Here is a 15,974-nt window from a genome sequence, read left to right on the forward strand (position 1 = left end):
GGAGAGAGGGAAACAAACTACAAGAGACTCTTTTTTTTTTTTAATGTTTTTTATTTATTTCTAGGAGAGAGAGAGAGAGAGACAGCATGAGCAGGGGAGAGTCAGAGAGAGAAGGAGTCACAGACTGAAACGGGCTCTAGGCTCTGAGCTGGCAGTCAGCACAGAGCCCGACGCGGGGCTCAAACCCACGAACTGCGAGATCATGACCCAAGCGAAAGTCGGATGCTCAACCGACTAAGCCACCCAGGTGCCCCCAAACTACAAGAGACTCTTAATGAAAGAGAACACACTGAGGGTTGATGGAGGGAGGTGGGTGCGGGATGGGCTGGGTGGAGGATGGGCATTCACTGGTTGGGATGAGCACTGGGTGTTGTATGTAAGTGATGAATCACTGAGTTCCACTTCTGAAACCAATACTGCACTGTACTGTTAACTAAAATTTAAATTAAAAAATACATATATCATGAAAAAGTTGGAGCTATTCCAGGAATTCAAGGACAACTTAACGTTAGCAAATCTATCAACATAACTTATTTCATTAACCAATTAGAATAAAAAAATAGATTCTAAAAACTTCTAAAATAGATTCTAACAATCACTTCATAAACTCCAAAAGTCAAAAACCAAAGTATAATGAGAACGGAAGAAAATTTCCAAAGTATGAAAGCATATCTATCATACACCAAGAGCAAATACCACATTAAGTAGAAATATTAACTGCATTTCAGATAAAGTAAGAGCAATATATTACTACAGTTAACATGGCTTGGAGGGTTAATCAATGCAGTAAGAATATAAATCATATAAATAATACAAGAGAGACAAAATTATATTCACTGAAGATGACTCAATGGATCATCTATAAAAGCAATCACAACTTACCATTACCAGTCCATTAAGGTGACTAAATACAAAATAAGTATATAATTCAATAGCTTTAATTTACACTAGTAATTAATAGTTTGAGATTCAAATGAAAAGAAAAAACTCCACTTACTACAATGATTCCTAATTACAAAATTCCTAGCAATAAATTTAACAAGAACATACTTCTATAAATAGGATATAAAATGTTACTGAAGTATGAATATCTGAAGAAATAGAGAAATACTTTGTTCAGTGTAATACTTACCTGTGAAATAGACTCTCTTTCTTTAGTTGACAGGAAGTCTTCAACTGGTAATAGTGTTAATGCTCTTTCTAAAATTCTTCTGACTGTTGTCTTTCCTCCGCCTGTTGGGCCTACTAACATCACACCAACACAAGTCTAAAACAAAATTGCAGATTTATGATTTAATTTCGGTTTACCAATAATTCACCTCAACTGAAATCTGAAGCTTCTTATTTACACACACCTCTGTGTCCACAACCGTTCCTTTAAATTATTGTTCAATCTGCTGTAATCTGTGTTCTGCTTTCATTGACTAGGTTGATGTCAAAATGTACAGAAATCTCCTAATTTTAAAATTCAAAGAATAACTTTTAATTCTTGTTTTTGACACTTTATCTCACTTTCCTTTCTCCTTTAACTCTGTACCTTTCTCTAAGATTGTTTCTGTAATGTGATTTATCTCAGCTTTCCTCTTCTGTGGTTCTTCTCTCTTTTGAATGCCATTTCCATGTTAGTCTTCCCTAATTCATCCCTTTCTCTCTTTTTCTCCCTATCCTATCTCATCCACTTGAACATCTCTAACTACAACATGAGTTCTAATGACTTCCTAACATATGCATTTCTTCCAGTCTTTGGTTCTGTGTGCCTGAGTGAAATTTCAGTAGTCTACTATATATTTCCATCTGGATAGCTCATATGATTTTCAGAGTCAACATAATCTACTCTATACCTTCTTTTCACACTTGTCACTTCTCTTATTCCTTTGATCTTAAACTTTCCAGCCTCCAGAACTGTGGGAAATAAATGTTGCTTAAACCACTCAGTCTACGGGTATTTTGTTATATCAGCCTGGACGGACTAAGACAAGGGGAAAAGGGTCAGATGGTCAAGCTCTTACAAGTGTCCCTTACCCTCTTCTAGACTACTGTGATAGTCTTAAAGGAATGATTATATTTAATAACACATCACATAAATACATTAAAATTCAAATATGGATAAACCTAAAACATTTTTTCACTTCCATTCCAATTTCTTTATCCTCAGTGAGGAAAATTCCAGAGAACTTAAAGATACAAAATGCAAATATCAAAAACTTTTAGAAAAAAACTATAGAAAATATCTTTCTGAAATAGGATAGAAAAGATTTCTAAAAATTCAGAAAAACACAAACCATAAAAAACAATAGATTTTATACTGCATTAACAATGTCTCCTGCACAACTGAACTCTAGGGAACATTTCTGAAAACCCAAGACTTGGAGAATTTATTTGCATTGCATGTAAACAATAAAGGGATAGGATATAAAAATGCATAATGAAAAGTCTACACATTTAGTAAGAAAAAGACAAAAAATTCAACTGAGAAATGAGTACATCATCTGGCAATTCACAGGAAACTCAAATGGCAAATAAATATAGACAAGGGCATTCAATTTTACTAGTAATCAGTGAAGTGCATCACCTTGTCAAATGGCTCATTCATAGCAATAGGAAATTCAAAAAAGGTATAGTTATGAAAGGCAAAACATTTATACCATGCTTGTAGGGTTTTTTTACAATTATGTATTAAGGGGATGAGGGTGAAGAAAATGAATCTGTTCAAAGTTACATCCAGGGTTGAATAACCACATGTGGGCAAATAAACGAGTAAGCTACTTTGACTCTAAAGAACAGTAGACCAGTTAGTTCTCTTTTACTGTTATCCTGGTTTTCTCCTTGATCAGACCTATTAAAATTCAGGAGCGAAGAGGTGCTAATATGCCATTCTCCACTTACCTGAAGTTGATTATAAAACTGTATGATTTTCTTGTTCTGAGCTGGCCACTGGTGGAAGCCCAACTGTTGTGCTGCAACAGATATTACTTTCTAAAAGAAAATAAATACGCTTAAACTGCATTGCAATTGAACCCTTAATACATAATCCCTCAAAATCTCTCTTAACTAGGTACTGAATAGTAGTTCTTAATCTTTTAGTTCATCAACCTGATTATTACTTTCTTCTCAAAATATGATATACACAAAATTTTGTGTTCACAGACCCCTGGTAGCAGATTCACAGACCTTCCCCCAATTTAAGAATTTATTCTTTAAGATGCATTTAAAAACCATCTGTTACCATAGTATGGTTGTCTAATTATCTTATACTAAAAGAAAATTTAAGAAAGTCTCTATCTTTGTGTAATTCCAATCACCATTAAGGTAGATTTTCAGCTTTGTAACAATTATTTTAATGTTTCTGTGTTCAGAATATTCTAGGATAGTAAGTAAAATTTGTTAAGATTGAAGACTTGCTGTGGTTATGCATTAAAGCATTCAGGAAGTGGCTGAGGCTTGGAAAGATACTGAATATTTTAACACAGGAATTATAAGGGTGGCCAGGTTTCCTTCTACAGTGGGGCCAAGACTACTGGTATCTGTCTACAGAAAAAAGTGGGATTTATCCTTTTTCTCACTGACCTCTCCTCATCCATTTCTCATTCCTTGCGTTCCCACAGTGGGACAAAGGGGCAGCCAAAGGAGACCCAGAACACTCAGCAGGAGAAAAAGTAGTTCCTACAGCAAGGCCCCTGGAGGTGGGAAGTCAGCTGAGAGCAATGTTGTTCAAGCAGAGTTGATGAGACACCCACTTAAGGCGTGTACTTGGAGTGGTTTTAGATGCAGGGGCCAGGGGTCCTCTGCCACGGATGACACAAACCCAGACACCTCCCTGGATGTGAGCATGTAGTCCTGCCGGGGTAGATGGGGAAGAGCATGGGGTGCAGGAGAAGTGGGAGCATGGGGCGCAGGAGATCAGGAGAAGTGGGAGAGTCAAGGAAGAGATATTCAGACAGGGCATCCCAGTTGGTTAAAGATTTTCACAGAAGGTTTTAAACTAAAATCATAATCATACTGTAAAGTGTTTATGGCTGTAAGTGATGTTCCAGAGTCAACTGGATGACAAACGATACATAGTTTATTCTAGGATATGGTTTCAGTAATTCTCTGTTAATCCCTTGGTTGCTCTGAGCTAATGACCCTCCCCCACTCACACTGTAGAACCATCAGAGACAGATATGTGAACAAGTTGGATAGATTCCAATCAAACACTGCATGCAATTCAGATTCCTGTATCTCAAATGAACAGGAAGTGTAAACGGCACACCTACAGGGAATATGTCTTGCAGTTTGAGGCCACCAAAGCTCTGGCAAATGCCAGGCCTGGCCCGACTAAAGCCCAAGGGGGCCCCAGACTAGCTCACTAACAACACAGGGATGGGCCTTGCTCACAATAGGCAGAGGGAGACACTACAGACTGGACTGAAGGCAAAAGCAGCTGCTCCACAAGAGCATGGCACATGCATCACACACAGGAGATGCTCCTGAAATGCCAAGTTCTAGTGACTAGGACAGAGGGCACCATATGACTCCTTCTTCATAAGATCACTGCTTTCAAGAGCAAGAGATGTTGATGACTTTCCTAATACATAGAAACAGACACAGAGAGTTAGACAAAATGAGAAGACAGAGGAGTATGTTCTAAATGAAGAGACAGGACAAAAATTACATCAAGAGACCTTAAGTAATATGCCTGATGGAGGATTTAAAGTAATGGTCATTAGATACTCACTGGACTTGAGAAAAGAGTGGGGAACCTCAGTGAGACCCTCACAAAGAGAAAACAAAAAAAGGTCCTGTCAGAGATGAAGAACTCAATAACTGACATTTAAAGTACACAAGAGGGAATCAACAGCAGACTAGAGGAAGCAGAAGAATGGATCAGCAACTTGGAGGACAGAGTAATGGAGAGCAATCAAGCTGAAGAGAGAGAAAAGAGAGAATAATAAAGACTGAGAACAGGTTAAGAGAATTCAGAGACACCATCAAGTGTAATAATCTTTGCATTATAGGGATCCAAAAAGGAGAAGAGAGAAAAAAGGGGGCAGAACATTTATTTGAAGAAATAATCACTGAAAACTTCCCATATCTGGGGAAAGAAATGGAAATCTAGATCTAGGAAGCACAGAAAGCCCCCAACAAAATCAACCCAAGGAGGTCCACAAAAAGACACGTAGTAATTAAGATGGCAAAAAGTGGTGATAAAGAGAGAATTTTAAAAGCAGCAAGAGAAAAGAAAACAGTCACCTACAAGAGAAACCTCATAAGGCTATCAGCTGATTTTTCAGTAGAAACTCTGTAGGCCAGAGGGAGCAGCATGGTATATTCAAAGTGCTGAAAGGAAAATCTTTGCCAAGAATACTCTATCCAGCAAGGCTGTCCTTCAGAACAGAAGCAGAGATAGTTTCCCAGACAAACAAATTTCAAAGAATTCCTGACCCCCAAACCAGCCCTACAAGAAATGATAAAGGAGATTCTTTGAGTGAAAAGGAAAGATCATAAGCAGAAATAAGAACAGCAGGAAGCACAGAAGAGGCAAAACTACATGTAGCCATAAAAATAGTCGAAGGATTCACAAAATAAAAGGATATAAAGTATGACACCATGTACCTAAAATGGGAGGGGGCAGGTAAGATTGCATTCAATATATGGAATTGTTGAACTGCTATGCTTACTCCTAAAATTAATACAACACTGCATGTTAACTACAATGGAATTAAAATTTAAAAAATAAATAAAACCAAAAAAACCCCACAAAAAACGCCAGAAGAAACAGTGAACGTAGGGGAGGATGTGGAGGAAAAGGAACCTTCATGAACTGTTGGTGGGAATGCAAATTGGTGCAGCTGCTGTGGGAAACAGTATGGAGGTCCCTCAAAATAAATAAATAAACAAACAAACAAATAAATAAATAAAATTACCGTATGACCCAGTAATTCCACTACTGAGTACTTACCTAAAGTATATGAAAAAAGCAATTTGAAAAAATATATGCACCCCCATGTTTACTGCTTTATTTACAATAGCCAATATATGGAAGCAGCCCAAGTGTCCATTGATAGGCCAATGGATAAACAAGATGTGGTATGTATACACACTAGGATACTACCCAGCCATAAAAAGAATGAAATCTTTGAAATCAGTCAGTCAGGGAAAGACAAATACCATATGATTTCACTCATCTGTGAAATTTAAGAAGAATAAGTCTTAAATAATAAGAACAAGAATATACATATATCACTTATATCTTCAAACTATGTAAGGCTAGCACTTGATAGAAAGGCAGAGAAAAATATATATCAACAATTGTAGTTAAGATCTTAATAGGCCCCTTTCAGAAACAGATATCAAAGGTACAGAACAGTGTACATATGTAACATTATGCCCAATGAGCATAGAATACATATTATTTTAAGCACACATGAATCACTTATAAAACAGTATCATTAGGGGATGTCAGAACCCTCAGAAAAGGTTATCTCAAAGGGATAAATACATACAGTAGCATATAGTCCCCAGTCAAAACTAACCATGAATGGAGATTAATAATAAAAGGGTAGTTGAGATTCTCAGAATTTGGCAAAAGACAAAAAACAAAAAAACAAAACCTCTTGGGTGATAAATAATCATAAAGGCAATTAAGAAATATTTATAGAGAAATGCTAACTAAACGACTACATGTGAAAACCTGTGGGAAACAGCCAAAGAATATGTAGAGGAAACTGAGATCTTTGAGGAGGAAACACAGGTAAATAAACGAAGCATTAAACTCAAGAAACTAGAAAAAAGAAAAGGAGAACAAGTCCAATGAAATAAAGGAATATGTAAATAATGAAGGAAAGAGATCCATCAAATACACACACAAAAGAAATAGGGAAAATAATCAAAACAACAAGCCAGCTCTTTGAAAAAACTAATTATTTGCAGACCTCAAGAAAGAATGATGAGTCATGAGAAAAAGAAATAACTGTAGTGGAGACTGAAGACTGATGAGAGGAGGAGAAATAAGTTAATGAATTTAGAAACACAGAGATGTATAAAAAGTAGGGAATGTGAAGTGATCACTAAGTAACATAAAGTTGAAATAGTAGTCAAAGCCTCCGCCTACAAAACCCAGATCCAAATAGTTCTACAGTGAATTTGGCCAAAAATCTAAGGGATAGTTCACCTCAATCTTAAACATGTTTTTTTCAGAAAACAAGAGAACATTTGCTGTTCAGTCTACTTTGAGGAGCTAGTAATAATCTTGACTCTACAGACAGATAAGGATAGTTCATGTGTAAGCGAACATGTGAAAATCTTAAAAAAAACTTTAACTAACTTACTCCATTGGTGTCTTAAGCATCACATGGCGACAGAGCATGGCGCGTCCCGGGAACGCGGAGTGATCTCACCCCGGAAAAGCATCATACAAGGTTGTACAAGGACTGGAGGGAGGACATACCACGGTCAGTATGATGGAAACCCCAAGAGAAGACAAAATCAGAGCTACTTTTGATCGAGTAAGAGAATCCAGTGACGTCGCCATGTTCAAGATAAGCTTCAAATCAAAGGCATTTCAAAACACCTGCAATAAACCACTAGGAATATTATAAAAATGTGTCACCACTTTTGTCAAAAACCCTGTAACACCAGAAAATAGCTGATCGCGTGGCTAGGCTGAGCCTCAGTGACAAAGCCTAGGAGGGCGGGAGGGTCGAGGCCAGGAGTCCAGGGACACAAGAAGTTCACCGACGCCTTCCCCGCAGAGTCACAGACATCACTTCTAATTTACAAGGATAAAAAAAAAAGGGGCAGATAATATGGGTGTGTAAACTTGGGCAAAGAGACATGAGCTAATTTTCCTCATTGTTCAGACAATACCCAAATAAATAGGAAATTATGGATCTTATTATGAAAATGTACAAAATTACCCTTACAATAAAAATATTAACCTGCATAAACATCAGTAGAATAAAACAAAAGCAAAAGACCACTTCACTCTGTGGAATTTATAAAGTTTGAAAATTAAAAAAAAAAATAGCCCAGAAGTATACAAGGCAAACAAAACATGGAGTAACAGTCTTACCAAAGTGGACTTCAAGCCAAAAAGCAGGAAGAAATAGCTACTGAATTTCTGGGAAAGAAATGCTTAGGAAAACCCTACCTGCCTGAACTTAAACATACATAACTAGAGCAGTGCTTAGATGAAGTTACATGGTTTTATGAACTTACACTAGTAAAAACATAAGCTACATGAGTTAGACAGCTTCCTCAAATAGCTGGACAGGGAAAAACAACACAAAACCCAGAAGAATAAAGGAAGATACTTAAAAATATTAATTTGGATACTGAAAGACTAGAAATCAAATGGATGTATTAAGTAGATAAAAAGCTGTTTTTCTGAAGAAAGCAATTAGATAAACTTCTAGGTAATCTCTGTAATGGAGAAAACCCAAATTAATAAAACAAGAAATGACCGGGAAAATAACATCAGAAATTGGAAACTGAAAGAATATTAAGGTAGTGGCTGGCTCAGATCCACGCGGTACATTTGAACACTGGAATGAAAAGAGAATGTTATCTAGCTTAATGAAACTGACCCGGGAGGGATATGAAATCTAACTAGACCAGAACTGTGAAAGAACTCTCCTGTCATGAAACTCCTGGTCCACATGGTTTTCAAGAAAAATTCTCCCAAACCTTCCTACATAACCTAATGAATGATCTTCCTTCACTAAGTGCTTCCTGTGGGACTACAAATCATACATATTCTGTGCCTGTTGGGTATGAAGCTGCATACGTAGCTTATACCTGTATTTAAGGAACAGACAATTATGAAAGTGTTTCAACTACAAGCTACTGAAGCCATGTATTCTAAAATAAACTTTAAACAGTGTTTTTACAAATTAGGCAGGGTCCCAGGGAAAGGAATCTGTGGGTGTGATGGCCTGATACCTGATAGAGGCCAGGGGGAGTCAGAGAACTGGGAGAATCTGGGGCGGGAAGAAGGCAGGAGAAAGGATGGGAGGCGCTGGAGAGATGACCCGGTCTGGCCAGGCTGTGAAAGGCATCGTAAGAATATACGTTGGGGTAATTGGTTTTGGGTTTCGCCCAACAGTGGCTTTGTTGATGTGATCAAACGCATGTTTCTGGAAAGCACTGCTAAGGGACCACCGGTCCCAGATGAAGCCAGGGGGTGGCCGGAGGCTGGCTCCCAGCATGAGAGCTGTCAAGGTACCAACCACACTAAGGCAATGACTCTAAGGCAGGTGTAAGAGGGAAAACAAGAGGGTTCTCCAATCATAATGCCTAATTTTTTACCATCACAAAATATTTACATGTTAAAGTCTTTTTTTCCATAATTCTGATCCAGGTTGATTCTTAAAGCGCCCCTTTAAAGGAGGAAGAGAAAAACATTACCACTCCCAGAAAGGTGGGAAAACCAGGGAATAAAATATGGGGAACCTTCTTCACTTGAAGCTATGTTCTGTTCTTCATCGAGGCCATTTTTCTCCCAAGGGGAAAATACACGTGCAAGTATTTTCATCCCCCAAGTTATAACACGAATAGACTATTTCAGGAAAAATTATAGTATTTTTCGCTTATATCATGTTTTTTTTACCGTAATTAATATTCCTCATCGAAATCATCTGTGATGGTTTTCAAAATTCTTATTACCTCAAAGGCAACTTGATTTACTGTCGAAACCACTGCTCCAGGAAAAATGTCTGCTATAATCTTTTCAAAAAGTGGGACGTCTTGCGGGAGAAATTTTGGTAAACTAGCTTCTCGTATAGCCTCAATAAGGATCAGACTTTCATCCATTTCAGAAAGGTTGCCATTAGTGTTACTTTCATGGAAGAAGAAAAGACATGTAAAGAACAGGTTAGCAGGTGCACTCTGCTGACATTCAAGTCCATTCACGTTCTTTTTCAGAGATGGGCATCCCCATCTCCTTTCCTCCTCCCCCTCCCTGCAAAGCAGCCATGTGGTATGGGTGAGGTTAATCTGGCCCCCAGATCTGGAATGGTCTCGAACGCTCAGGATAATGCCATTCCCCAGTCACTGATTCAGAGATGGGCTTTGTATCAGTAAGGTGTTTTAGCTGCAAACAGAAATGAATTTGGGCTAATATGAAATGAAAGTAACGTAAGGATCTATGAAAAATCTCTAGGCGGGCCAGAGAGGTCAGCTCGCAGGCTACGTGGCTGCGAACAATGGCCAAGACTGTGCTACAGATCCGGTCCTGTGAAGACCTGATGGCTAACGTAATGGGTCTAGTGGCCATGCGTGAGAATGCCACTCATGCTGGTGACCAGGACAGTTGGCTGCCCCTGCCGCTCCTGCTCACTGGCTGTCACCTTGCTTGAATGCCCTCTGTGCAGATCCAATTTCTTTCCCCACTAGCTTCAGGCTCAGACTGTAGTCTAACTGTCTCTGATTTGTCCAGGCTGTATGTTCAAGCCATGGGTATAAGGGGGTTTTGAAAGGCAAGAATGGGGCCTAATGAATATTCCTTAAAGGAAGATGATCCCAGCTCTGGTCAATGGCAGTCACGAGGACACAGGGGTTCCAATGACCTGTGTGTTCAGCGTGGTTCGGGACTCCCGTTCAGTGGGGCGGAAAGCTCCGGGGAGCCTTACAAACCACCAGAGAGGCGGCCAACCAAGCCGGGATGGGCAGGGCCGCGGTGCGGACCACACTGCAGAGAAATAAAACTGAAACCCGCATCCGAGGAGCAGACCCTGCCCATCTCCAGATTTTCTGATTGAGAGAAATAGTAAATTCCCTCTACTGTTTGAACCAACTTAAGTGTTCTGTTACTTGTCACAAAGGGCTCCAGATGTGAAAGTTGTCATGTAAAACATTGTCCCCTAACAACATTTTACATGTTTAACCCTTTATTACATATTCTTACACATTAAACAGGCAACTGAGAGAAAGAACTGATAGCTAACAGCTAACAATTATTAAGTACTTTTTCTGGGCACTTAACTTGTTTTTTTTTTTTTTTTTTTTAAGCTTTATTTTATTATTTAAAAACATTTTTAAAATTTATTTCTGAGAGAGAGAGAGAGACAGCATGAGCAGGGGAGGGTCAGAGAGAGAGGGAGATGCAGAATCTGAAGCAGGCTCCAGGCTCTAAGCTAGCCGTCAGCAGGAGCCCAATGTAGGGCTCGAACCCACAAATCGTGAGATCATGACCTGAGCCGAAGTCGGACACGTAACCGACTAAGCCAGCCAGGCACCCCTAAGATAAAAGTTTTTTTTTTTTTTGTTTTTTTTTTTAAAGAACAGTTTCTTTTGGGGGAAAAGTAACAGGGTTTTGTGCATCCTTCCTCTTCTTTCACATTCTTCAACACCTCTACCATATTTTATCTCTACTTAGATGCGCTCTGAGAGTTCCCTGCTTTATCCTGCCCTTACTACTTAGATTTTACAAATTACTGTCCCTGTGTCGTATAACTCTCTTTGACCTAACACTCAATCAAAACTCAACTCACCATTTTAACTCCCATTTCTTTTTTCCAGCCAGTGTTAAAATGGTCTTCAGAGACCTCAAGCCAAAATCATAATGAACCTATAAAGCATTAAAATATTTGAGTTAAATTTCTCAGGGAAAAAAATGGAAATAAATGTGTATCCTCCACAGATGAATCCCTAGTCATTTACGCTGTGGAGACAGACCATGATAGATCTTGAGAGAGAGAGAGAGAGAAAGAGAGACAGAGAGAGAAAGAGAGTGCACAGGGGGAGGGGCAGAGAGAGAGGGAGACAGAGAACCCCACTCAGGCCCCGTGCTGTCAGCACAGAGCCTGATGTAGAACTCCATCTCATGAATTGTGAGATCGTGACCCGAGATGAAATCGAGAGTTGGACCCTCAACCGACTGAGCCCCCCAGGAATCCCCCCTAAGCTTCCCTCTAAAAAGCAGGCTCGCTGTCCAAACCATGTTGGGTTACAGACAAACACCCTTTGCTCTGGCATAACCCAGACCAGTCATTTTCAGAACACGGCACCCAGACCAGCAGCCTCGGGAGCCCTTGAGAAGCTTGTTGGGAGCACAGATCCTCAAGCGCCGCCCCGGACAATCGAGGCCGGCGGTGAAGCGCAGTGACTGGTGTTTTAGCCGATCCTCCCCACTATTTCGAAGCACAAGGAGGTGTGAGAATCAGTGCTGTGGATGCTCACTGCCTTCTATGGAGAAGGCGGTCTGTCATTTAAAATAGCAGACCCTTCACGATCGTCTTCAGGTCCCAGAGGGAAGGACTAGAGCCCTACCTGATTTCACGCATCACCTCACATCCGCGCTGGTTCATGAACTTGATGTGCTAACGGGATTGTAGCTCCATTACTTCCCCAGGTCATCCCTGGGCCAATACCACAGGATCTCATTTCAAGGTTTATACGATTACTTTTATTTTGGGGAAAGCAGTTTGTTACCTGTTGTGAGAGTTGTTTGTGAGCTAAGTTGTAAATGTTGACCAGCTTCCTAGAGAGGGACTTCGCCGATTTGAAACCGACTGAAAACAGCATTGTTTCAGTAATCATTTGATAATGCGGAGCCACCATCGCCACTGGGCGGAACAGAGATTTTAAGTTATCTGGGAGTTCTACTCGCCCTTTGTACCTTAGGGGGTAAGAAAAACAGAGAAACAAGAAAGCCACTTTTCAGTTTTTCTAATGAGGAACCACATGATACATTTCCCCCCCAAATAATCCGGTTAGCTTCTACATGACCCCCATTTTTTTTTTAACTTCTTAATGTTTATTTTTGAGTGACACAGAGAGAGAGAGAGAGAGAGAGAGAGAAAGCATGCTCAGGGGAGGGGCAGAGAGAGAGGGAGACACAGAATCGGAAGCATGCTCCAGGCTCCGAGCTGTCTGCACAGAGCCTGACATGGGGCTTGAATCCACGAACTGTGAGATCATGACCTGAGCTGAAGTCAGATGCTTAACCGACTGAGCCCCCCAGGCGCCCCCTGTGACCTTTATCCGAAGACAAGTTTGCAAGACAGTTTCCACTATACTTTTCAACTCAAGAGCTTCTGTCTTTACCATCTTTTCTTCCTGTGCCTCCTCCCCTGTGCCCCCACATGCCCTCAGCAGAGGGGACCATCCACATTCCCTCTGCCCGCCCAGCCTCTGCTCCTTATAACCACCATATTCCATTCCCTCTGGTACTCTCTCTCTGTCTCTCTCTTTTTTTTTTTTTTGGTCTTTTTTGTGACAGGCTGCCACGTTTTCCTTTCCCCCTGGCTGTTCATGAAGTGAAAAAGTCCCTCAGTCAGAAACATGCATGTGGATAAGTACGGAGCCGGAGCCATTTAGAAACGTGCGGGTAGAGAGTGTTGTGTTGGCGAGTGAACGGCGGGTTACAAGGTCAGACAACTGCACCCCGGCTGCGATGTGAGAGGGGGGCTTTGGCCTGTCTCCACTCCCAGCACATAAACCGGTACTTACTCGGGATTCATGGTGACAAATATAGCACAAGACATATTGATACGGATTTCTTTTCCTTCCAGTACAAACCTAGAAGACATGGGAAGGGGTTCAAAATGAGCTGGCCCCCCGCCCCCCACAATGTACCACTTTGGTATGTGAATTATTTGTAGCTGAAGACAATGAAGGCCCAAAAAACTCAGAAGGCACTTTTAACCTCCCCCCTAACTGTTTCTACAAATGTAGACAGAGGGCCTGGTCCAGAAAGAGAGCGGCTGCCGGAGACAGCTCCGGAGGGCTTGGGCTGCGCGTGCGAGCTGTGGGGGGCTCAGCAGAACCTGCTCCTCCCTCTTCCTCCATGGCCCGTGGTCTCTGCAGGACCCGACAGCCGTCTGTTCCCCAAACACCTACTCTCCCCGTGAGTTCTCTTCCTTCCCTCTGAAGACTCACACCCCTTCCCCCTTCTCCTTAGCTCGGACGGCACACAAACCTTAACTGCCTGCCTCTCCTTGAACCTCTCAGTCTGTGTGAGGCTCCCCTAAGTATGAAATTAAATTTTCTCCTATTAATTTATCTTATGTCAGCCACAAGAACCTAAAGGGTAAAGGAAAAATGGTCCTCCACTGTACGTTATGATTCCCTACTAAGAGAACGGTTTTCCTTAAGCCCAAGTAGGTTAAACCTGTAAGTGAGCTTGGGAACTTTCCTAAGGCCGTGTTACATTTAAATCCAAACAGCACAGACTGGGGGGAAACAACTGTAAGAGGGGAAAGAGGCTCACTTGAGCCCACGTTGCGAGTCCTGCTGGGGTTCAGATTTATTTGATCGCGTGTGAAGAGTTTTGTGGGGCCTGAAGCTGGCGGGCACCCACCTGAATGAATGGACTTAACAGGGAAAAGGAACCTAGGAGACCCTCAGACGGAAGGTCTTCCTTTGGTGACACTGTGGAGCAGAGTGGTCATCGCATAGAGTTCCTGCATTAGCATGGAACACAGCCCGCCCTCCGCTCCTAATTCAGTAATCTCCGGGACGTCATGAAGGGGAAGCCTTGGCATGGACATTAGTGCCCTGCTGTCAGGACCAGATGGAGCGACCGTGGAGAGAAATCGTCCAATGATTTTATGGGCATCTAATACCGGGGAGGGTAGTTGAAGCAGGAAAGGAAGAACATTGGAACCCTCCAGTCCCTGAGGGTTCCCTCTCCATTTTTTAAAAGAAGTATTAGATTGTAATAAACATTTTATAAAATTTATTTAAAAAAAATTTTTTTTTTTTTACTTCTAAGAGAGAGAGATACAGTGTGAGTGGGGGAGGGTCAGAGAGAGAGGGAGACACAGAATCTGAAGCATCTCCAGGCTCTGAGCTGTCAGCACAGAGCCCGACGTGGGGCTTGAACCCACAAACTGTGAGATCATGACCTGAGCCAAAGCCGGACGCTTAACCAACTGAGACACCTAGATGCCTCTGTAATAGACATTTTAAACCCACAAAATCCAATTCCCATAAAGTAAATCATGTATGTTCCTGAATTTACCTGACGAGAAAGATGTTTTTGCTTGGATTAGTAAACATTAGTAATATGAACAAACAGTGTTTTTACAGGATTTTTTCAATACAAATATACTAATGCAGAGTAATGGGCTGAGAGAGGGCTTCAGGTGTGTGGCCAGTATAATTTTATTTTTTTAAAATGATGTAGAGTTAAAGAAAAATACTTTGGTTTCTTCAAATGAAATAAGTACTACGAGAATTTAAGCCCTGAAGTAAAAGTGGTCGGAATACATTTGTGACCTGGTCTGGGGGCTCTGAAGGCCGTCCCAAGGCTGGGCAGGAGCTTGGATACCCCCAGGTTGGCATGAAAGTTACATGTATTTGCATGTTACTTGACAAGCAAAGGAGACATTCAAGATAAATGTCATTCCTTTCGGTCTGTGTTTGAGGGGGAAAACAACCCAAACACTGACTGTAGAACAAATATTTGATAGAAAGTAAGGAAACGCATTCAAGGGTACCTGACCAAATAGCTGTCTTTTGCGGCCTTGATTGTCAGGATCTGCGACGTAATCACAGAGAGGACACGCGCATCAATCCGGTTGAACTCGTCCAAACAGCACCACGCCCCGGACTGGACCAGTCCGAGGAAGAATCTTCCCATGATCTGGAAAACAATTATTACACAGGTGAACGCTCTCCCGGGGCCAGGGCTCAGCGCCCGCGTTCAGCCTTTGACCCTAACAGGTGCCTGGCCTCCCTCCACCAGGCCTTCCCTCGGCAGGTGCTCGACCCCCCAGGGCAGGCCGGTGCTGGGGGTCCTGGGGTGGAGGCCCCACGGCACTGGGGTCCTCACATCCGCAGCCGCGGGGTGAGTGGAGGGCGGGCTGCTGCTGGGTGACGCCCTGAGGGCCAGCGGGGGGCTGGGCCACACTGGAGCGGCTGCCCAGGGCCCTGGCAGGTGCAGGCTTGCGCCCCGGGCTCTCGGCGCTCGCTCCCGGGAGGCTCTCAGTCTGGACCCTACCAATCCGTCAATACTGAGTGCAGAAACCAGGGACAACTCTGTAGGCCCA

General features: G+C 41.7%; 1 protein-coding gene across 1 annotated transcript in view; it reads right to left on the minus strand.

Moving 5' to 3' along the window:
• The window catches only part of DNAH14 (dynein axonemal heavy chain 14), a 293,744-nt gene that overhangs the window by 159,192 nt on the left and 118,578 nt on the right, over positions 1-15,974 (minus strand). Inside the window, exons 30-36 of the mRNA XM_077779923.1 lie at positions 15,423-15,568; positions 13,432-13,500; positions 12,412-12,598; positions 11,472-11,548; positions 9,646-9,817; positions 2,887-2,976; positions 1,133-1,267 (exon numbers count right to left, since the gene is read on the minus strand). Coding sequence (XP_077636049.1) covers positions 1,133-1,267; positions 2,887-2,976; positions 9,646-9,817; positions 11,472-11,548; positions 12,412-12,598; positions 13,432-13,500; positions 15,423-15,568 — 876 coding nt within the window. The remainder of the gene's footprint in view (positions 1-1,132; positions 1,268-2,886; positions 2,977-9,645; positions 9,818-11,471; positions 11,549-12,411; positions 12,599-13,431; positions 13,501-15,422; positions 15,569-15,974) is intronic.

Source organism: Crocuta crocuta, unplaced genomic scaffold (assembly GCF_008692635.1).
Source record: "Crocuta crocuta isolate KB4526 unplaced genomic scaffold, BGI_CrCroc_1.0 scaffold322, whole genome shotgun sequence".
Lineage (NCBI taxonomy): Eukaryota > Metazoa > Chordata > Mammalia > Carnivora > Hyaenidae > Crocuta > Crocuta crocuta.